General features: G+C 34.7%; 1 protein-coding gene across 1 annotated transcript; it reads right to left on the bottom strand.

Annotated features, from left to right (window-relative positions):
• Positions 1-3,422: 3,422 nt before the first annotated feature.
• LOC107588084 (ribonuclease P protein subunit p21-like) lies at positions 3,423-7,045 on the bottom strand. Its single transcript, XM_016276094.1, has 5 exons — positions 6,865-7,045; positions 6,683-6,783; positions 6,524-6,606; positions 6,313-6,447; positions 3,423-3,804 (listed from the first exon to the last, which is right to left on the bottom strand). Exons 1-5 carry the CDS (start codon positions 6,919-6,921, stop codon positions 3,704-3,706), a joined length of 477 nt encoding a protein of 158 aa, XP_016131580.1. The 5' UTR covers positions 6,922-7,045; the 3' UTR covers positions 3,423-3,703.
• Between the last annotated feature and the right edge of the window lie 1,373 nt (positions 7,046-8,418).

The following is an 8,418-nucleotide window of genomic DNA, read 5'->3' as shown; positions in this document are numbered from 1 at the left end:
TATATATATATATATATATACACACACATTTTTATGTATATAGAGTTAATGCACTTAATGCATTTTTTATTATTATTATTTATACATATATCTTTCTTAGGATTCAGGCTCTTTTTGGTGTAAAGTGCCAGCAAACGACTGTTTTGTTTTTCTCAGAGATCGATATTAAACAGGCGAAGAAAATATTGCTCCATAAATTCATACAGAAGAACATTCACAGCTTGCTCTTCATTTAATTGTGCCTCATAAACTAAAAAGGTTTGTGTAGTGGATCTCATAAAAAAGCCAGTAATTACGCTTATGATAATGGCAGTTTTCCTACAAGACCATCTTCATTGTCCAGTGCCCATCTTCAGAAAATACAATCGATTTTGCACACTGCTATATTTAAAGGGTATTTGATCATAAAAAGATTAGCGCCTGACGCTTTCACATCTGTACATCCTCCAATACATTCTTGCCACATTTTCCGATCTAATTTTTCTTGTGACTAATACCACTTGCCTACGAGTGCTTATGGATAATCACAGTTGGCAGCCTCGGCTGTGTTGTGGATAATCTTTTTAGCTCTTTTCTTGTTCTTGTTCAATTTGTAGGAGTGCTGTGGATCCAAACCAGCCAACAAGCTGGCCAATATTTGCAGAGATGTTTTGTGAGGGCTTGTGGAAGCTTGGCTCGGTTTTATCATTTATCAATAAATGTAAATTATTAAAGTGTTTATGGCTTACTAAACATGTTGCACCCGAGTCTGTAACATCAGTACAATGCTGCCAAGCACAGAATATGTTTTGGCGAGGCTTTTATGAAAGTATTTATTCATTCTGCTAATGCAACTTGGTATGATGTGTGGAGCAGATACTGCATCGTGCAAAGAAAAATATTGCTTATAATAATCTAATAAAATCTGCTTTGAAAAACTGGCTGCTTTATGAATGTTATGCATGCCTGTTTCATTTAGTTTGTCATTTTTAAAAGATTGGTTTGTTTCTGGTTTATGATCAATTTGTTTGTTTATTTTATATTGTGTAAGATTACCTTAAATGTTTGAAAAAAGCCTAATAATAATAATAATTATTATTATTATTACTACTAATAATAATAATAATTATTATTATTATTATTACTATTTATTTAATTTTATATTGTATAACATGCCTTTGAGTTTTTGAAAAGAGACACATTTTATTTATTTCATTTTTTTTGTTGAGTAAGGTGAACTTCAGTGTTTGAAAATAGCCAGTAATAATAATAATAATTATTATTATTTAGTTATTCATTTATTTATGTAATTTTATATTGTGTAAGTTAAATGCAGTGAGTTATTTGTGGCCCAATATTTTGTGCTCTAATATTCCTGTTTTTGTCCAATTCCCAGTGCTGCTAAAAACGATTTCAAGAAAAAACAGCTATTGGGCATGCATAAGATTTCTGACAACACAGAAATGGTTTTGTTTTCCCCCAGATGGAACATGGCAGACTTAAAATCAGTCACAGAATGTCATAGCACTGAGAGCATGGGTCAGGTAATTTCATGGAGCGCATTTTCATAGAATATCAAAAATTCATGCACCAACTATATATACTGGCAATATGCCCCCTGCAGAGGATACCAATGACTTAGCATCTGTAGAGTCATATGTGTGCTTGCATTTCGAAGCATGCTGCAGCATAAATGTTGGTTATTAATATCAGCCTAACAGTCATAAAATGACTTTATAAACAAATCCAGTCTCATTGGGTGAGCCATATTCAAATGCATTTGTAAAATGACCAATATGATCATGGCCGCACCTCGAATGGATTTTATATTAATATTCCAAAGCTGCGACAAACCATTAGTCTCACAAAGATATATGCAGGTCACATTTCTACCCAAAATCCAAAGCAGAAAATCTTTTTTATTAGATATTTTTTTGCATAATAATATAAGCCCTTTTTTCCATCGTGACAGTTAAGGGCATCTTCTCCTTAAAGTCTCATTATAGTAATGTGACTGGCATTTTTTACTTTCAAGAATTTTCATATTCATATAATTTTAGGTTTTAAAATATAATATTAATAATAATAATAATAATAACAACAACACGATTTCTAAAATAATCATTATATCATTAAGACTTAAGACTAAAATATTTTTAAAATACATTTATAAAATGTTTAAAATTAAAAAAATCTAAATAATAAAATATTGTGTATTTTATCATAATTTACATTTATGTGTATGTATATATATATATATATATATATATATAAATAAATGAACATTTAAATTATTTTATACAAAAACTAAAACAATAATAATTCTAATAAAATAAATTGGTGAAAATAAATAATAACAAATAATTCTATAATAAACATTTAAATTACATTATTAAAATGTGTGTATATATAACTAATTATATTGTTTTATATGCAATGAGAATAAAAGGGAACTGAATATATAAACACAAATGACGATTTCTCATAATATAATTTTCATGCATTTAATATTTTATCCAGTATATTAAGACAAATATGCTGAAGACATGAGAATGTACTGGAAAGTGCAAATGAGTCACTTCATCTAGATCTTTTTCGACCTTTCTTTCACCTCTGCTGCTCCTCATACAGCTCGAGTCTGTAGACGTCATCATTTAGCACAATTCCTCAGCCACATGATTTTAATTTCTAATGCACTCCTACGGACATCATGTGATGCAAATTGAATTAAATCCTGTCTTCCCATGCATCTTGTTCTTGCCTTCAGGGCAATTGATTCCGTTCTCTAATTCGAGGAAGTGGGAGGGGTTCTTCGGCTTTGACGAAGCCTCTTGGTGCTACTTTCCGTATTGACAAGCCATAGATGCATATCCTCAGGACTGCACATTTTCGACAAGATCCATATCCCATCCAATTAACATCAGCACCGACTGAATTACACTCATACATGTGTAAATGTCTTAATATCACTTATAAATTATCGCCAGGGTGCAGGATATCATGAATATGCAACATCCGGTGCGCATCCAAGATTTGAAGCATGATACTGCGAGGTCCTGCACACAAATTTGAATAATTCGTGCTCTCATCAAAAACTTCAAAAGTACAAATATCAAAATCTTTACACCCAATACGGGATGTAATGCGTTACCCTGAGATCAAGAGACTATCAGAGTTCAACTGACTGGGGAAAAAAAATACATTAAGGCCTTAGAAGTTGGGGGAAAAAAATAAATAATCGAAACATTGTTCTAAAATGCATTAAAGTTACTAATAAGTGTGAGGTGCATGTCTAAGTGAAATACCCACATGATGGTTTGGATAAAGAGGTAATTTAGCAACAGTAGATCAATCCATTTTTATGCAGGCAACTGAATTCCCACCAGGTTTCCATATGCTCCGGGTGATAAAAGAAAACGCTTCTGTTGCAGGAAGCTGTGTAGAGTTTAATGATATTAAAGTATGCATAAAAGTACAGAATAAAAGTCATTAGCAATGTGAATCAACCACTTACTTTACAGCAATTCAAAACATCCACTCAATGCAGAAGAAAAATAATATTGCACATCAAGTCAGGAAAATAAAAATGCATTTTTAAACAAATCTAAAGGCTGCAAAAATATAAACAAAAAAAATAAAATAAAAATACCACCCCCAAAGTTAATTTTGTTTAACTAGTTATATTAATGTATGTACAGTTTCATAAAATGAGTGTCATGAAGGTTTAGTTTGTTTGAGCTGTAGACTGAGTCTTCGCTGTTGTGGACGCTGAGCCAACATCAGATTTTTTCTCTTGGGATGTGGACTTAGATGAAGGACCAGCATCTGTACACAGAAGAATAAAAGATACTGTATGTATTTACAATATTAGAGGCCAGATACAATGATAAAGGTGAATTGTGTCATTTGTACAAAATTGCTTATGATACATGTTGTCATATATAAATTATATTTCATGTATATTATTTAACTGATGTTAAAAAATAGTCAAATAAACATGTTCTGGGTTTTTTTTTTCAGTTAGCTCACAAGCCAACTGGTTAACCAATTAATTTAGCATCCCATTAGCCGATTAGCTTAGCATACAGATTGTCATTTAACCAGCAAGTGTAACATACAATAACTAATTAACCTCCAATTTTAATATACAACTAAAAGATTATCTTGCTAGATTAGTATCACTAGCGATTAGCCTGCTATCTAAGCTTTACAAATGGGAATATTTGCGGTGAACGAACACAAAAAACAAAACAAAACAAAACAAACAAGAAAAAACTGGCCAATAGCCAATTAGCCAATTAGCTTTATCACTAGCTACCACTGGGAACATTTGTTTTCTTCACTTGTTAGCCGATTAGCTTGCTTACTATTAACTGATTAACCTGGCATGGTCGCGGCTCGTACCGTGTGAGAAGAATTATGGGCCGATCCAAGACGTTACGAGCACCTCCCGTCCAACCCGATAATTTTCAAACATGTCAAAAAAAATCGGATGCTGTCGGTTTAAATTCGTGGCGTATGTGCGGTTGAACGAGACGATTTGGCGATCCATCTGAAGTTGACCAATCAGAAGATGACAAAAACCATATTCTATAATCATTTTAGTTTAATTATACAGCTCTATTTTTTATTCCGAATGTGCCACATTTGCCGTTCAGCTTTATGAAAGAATATGCTGTATTTCCGGCAAAACTAGCAGACATTCAGAAATGACCTACTCCCTCGAGTTCTTTATGAAGAACAGAAAGTCCATGCTTCTCTTTGCCATGTCCTTTGTCTTCGTTCTTTCGTTTGGACGTCACACAAGCCGCCTGCCACAAAGAAAACTATTTCGTCCTCCGAATCCATATTTTTATGAATGGCGCGAAACGTAATGCTTACGTCAAGAGTTTGTAAAATCGTGTCGTGTGTGACTGCCTCCGTACGATTTTCAGATAAACTCAATCGTGACATGTGCCAGAGCTCACGATGTTCCGACCTTCAGAATTGCACCGTGTACGCCTTAACAGATTAGCCTGTAAGATTAACATATCACTATGTAAAATAGATTAACATATCACTAACTGGAAATTACGTTTCCAGTTAGTTCACTGGTTAGCTAGTTTATTCGTTAACCTAGCTTTATTATGTTTTTCTCCGCTCGCAGAAACGCTGCAGGTGCGTGATGTGATATGATGACCATGTGAATCCTCATGTTCTGTTGTTTGCTGCTTTTTGCGCATGTAAAATTAATCCCCGGGAACCAAATGTTAGCATTTTTAACGGGTCACAAACACTTATCCTTTCTAATTTACACTTTGTAATTCAATTTAGGAAAAATAACCGAAATGAACATCCCTAATCCTAATATATTTTCAATGTTTAGGGGTAACGTCCTCATGACGGTGTCAGTGTTATAAAGTGAAGCATTAAGGCTGATTTATACTTCTGCGTCGGACCTACGCCGTAGCTTACGCATAGACGCACATCCATACGCCGTCGCCTGACGTGGACCTCTCCAAAAATCTAACAGCGCGTCAATTCTACGCAGACCGCAAGCGCTGTGATTGGCCTGCAAGAACCCCTCCCTCCATATGTACTTGAGTTTTATGTGTGTTTATGTTAATGTTACACCTTCTTATATCAAATAAAACAGAGCAAAGAACAAGTGTCTTATCATTTATTATACTACATAGCATTATATATCAGTAGTTGTCCGCAACAAACAATGTTGATCTGCCGTGGTACAAGTCCTTGTGCAGATTGAAATAATGCCATCATCTCCTTTTTGTAGTTTTAATAATGATTTAATATTTATTTGCTGCCGTCACTGCTATAATGCTTCTCCTTCGGCTTTTGCCGTGGTACTGCGGGTTACACCAGCAACATGCCCGTGGACACTGCTGACTAGCGGTTTGCATGTGTACTGCACGTTGACGCGGACAACGACGCAGAAGTGTAAATGAAAACTGACGCACAGCCTACGGCGTAAAGGCTACGGCGTAGGTCCGACGCAGAAGTATAAATCAGCCTTTAGCTTCAGGTTTTCCACCCAATCGTCACTGACGTCACTGCAGCTGCTGGCAGTTCCAGATAGCTCCGCCCTTGCGCCGTCGCTCGTGACCGGAAGAGAAGAGGAATCGTTTTGGGGGGGGAGGGGAGGTTAACGTTTTTGATTAAAGATTACGAGGGCATATGAATTTTATAAAAAGAATGAAGTGCACGGATAAACTATTTATAATAAACACTACAGTATTCCATTAAAAAATAAGAAGTTTCAATTTTGAGTTCATGGTGACTTTAAGTAAAATGAATGACAAAAACTGTTCAAAGACAGTCAATGATCCTCTTTACCTCGAGAAGTCTGGTTTTCTAGTTGAGCCTCCGGTTGATCCACCCACAGTTTATGTTTTGGGTTGTTTGGGAACCTTTTGGTCAGTCCACAACTTAAACATCGCACAACAGTCTTACGTTGTCGCCACGGTCCTCCTTCAATATTAAGATTAATTATACATTGTTAATTCTGTATAGATATATAGATCTCTAGATAGATAGATAGACTTACTTTTTTGTCGTACAGTTGATGTTACACCGGGTATTAGTAAAGTGCAGCATTTTTTGCAAATGGTTCTCTTTACTGATGGATCTCTGTAAGGAAATGAAGCTACATCGTTGATGTTTGTTTATTTAAAATCCACATTATTAATGAGGAGAAGCCACTCACTGTCTAAGCACCAGTCGCTTGGAGATGGTCTTCTGAGTGAAGCAGTAAAATCTTGCCAGTTCAATATTCTCTGGATTTTGAGCCAAAACGCAGTGAGCAGCCTGGGGATCCATCATGAGAAAACATCATGAGAAGGTTCGTAGATATTTAATTAAACAGAACTGACACACAAACGCACTTACCTGATAGAGGAAGTTCAGGCGTTGATATGCCTCTTTATCTTTTATATTCCCGGCCATGTTTCTTTATAGACGTTTTTCTGTCTTTGAAACTCCAAAGTGTGAACTTGTGCTGCATAACATGACAGCATGCTTGTTTTATTCCTTCTGCTTCTCAGCGGCGGGTAAAATCACTATATTTGCGGTATATCGCCATCACGGGGAACAGCGATGTAACGACATCTTCTTTCTAATGCAATCGAGTGTGTGAAATAACCACACTGCGCCTCAGAGCGGCATGACGATGTAACGCATAATTCAGTTGCGTTTGTGGACTTGGAGTTTGTAGCTATATGCATAGTTAGAGCTGAATATTAGAAATTATAGCATGACATGTATATATATATATAGCCTGTTATTATTTATGTGCTGTATACACATAAGGCCTGTGTGTGTGTGTGTGTGTGTCCACGGGTACAAAAGCTTATAAATCATACAGAATGAAGTTTTTTGAAAATCTAAAAATGCACAAAGTTTCCTGTGAGGGGTAGGTTTAGGGGTAGGGTTGGTGTAGGGCAATAGAATATACGGTCTGTACAGTAGAAAAACCATTGCGCCTATGGAGAGTCCCCACTTTTCACAAAAACAAACCTGTGTGTGTGTGTGTGTGTGTGCATGTTTATGTGGTTTATGAGGACACAAATTTGTATAATAACATGGGTATGACATAGGTATTACAACGAGAAGGTGATTTATGAGGACATTTTCAGTGTCCCCGTAATTCAAAGGCTTATAAATAATTCAGAATGAGTTTTTTTGAAAATCTAAAAATGCAGAAAGTTTCCTGTGAGGGGTAGGTTTAGGTGTAGGGTTGGTGTAGGGCAATAGAAAATACGGTCTGTACAGTATAAAAACCATTACGCCTATAGTCCCCATAAACCATAAAAACAAACCTGAGTGTGTGTGTGTGTGTGTGTGTGTTTGTAGAAAATGTACATAATTGTTTTGTTTGTGTTGCTTGGAGAACATTCAGTAGACAAAATCGAGTGGTTGTTTAAACCTAATTTCACCCATTTTCCATTTTAATTATTCATATCAATGTTTTCAAACATTTTGTGTGAGGAAAAAAAATATTAAGTAGATATGGAATTAGGTGTTTAAAAATTATATTTAAAATGTCCAAAAGTGTTTTAAAACAATGTTTTTTTTTATCTTATCCATGTCCAGTAAACCCCTTTAAAAAGTGTAACTGTAAATAGAATATTATCTAAAATTAGGCCTATTCTGAATTGAGTTTTTTTTCTACCCATGTTAGATAAACATTTAAAATAAAAAAACAGATATTTATTTATTTCTGACAAAAACTTAACTGTAATAGTAAAATATGTATTTATTTAAAAGCTTTTACGTTGTTACTGTAATGAAGAAAACTAAATCTTACTGTTTATTCAAACTTTTAATTGTTTTTTCTGACCCCTATTAATGTTAGATACACATCTGTTCCATCTGCTGTTTTGTTTATCTATCTATCTATCTATCTATCTATCTATCTATCTATCTATCTATCTATCTATCTAT

Source organism: Sinocyclocheilus grahami, unplaced genomic scaffold (assembly GCF_001515645.1).
Source record: "Sinocyclocheilus grahami isolate Dianchi unplaced genomic scaffold, SAMN03320097.WGS_v1.1 scaffold98.1, whole genome shotgun sequence".
NCBI classification, from domain to species: Eukaryota; Metazoa; Chordata; class Actinopteri; order Cypriniformes; family Cyprinidae; genus Sinocyclocheilus; species Sinocyclocheilus grahami.
The sequence above is the reverse complement of the archived record's forward strand: the minus strand, read 5'-3'. Positions and strand labels throughout refer to the sequence as shown.

What these genes read in the sequence shown, in the direction of transcription:
- LOC107588084 (XM_016276094.1), bottom strand. Translation starts at nt 6,921, where the DNA reads ATGGCCGGGAATATAAAAGATAAAGAGGCATATCAACGCCTGAACTTC. An exon ending in AAGCGACTGGTGCTTAGACA is followed by an intron (nt 6,607 to 6,682) that starts GTGAGTGGCTTC and finishes ATTTCCTTACAG; the next exon opens with AGATCCATCAGTAAAGAGAA. An exon ending in AGAAAACCAGACTTCTCGAG is followed by an intron (nt 3,805 to 6,312) that starts GTAAAGAGGATC and finishes TTCTGTGTACAG; the next exon opens with ATGCTGGTCCTTCATCTAAG.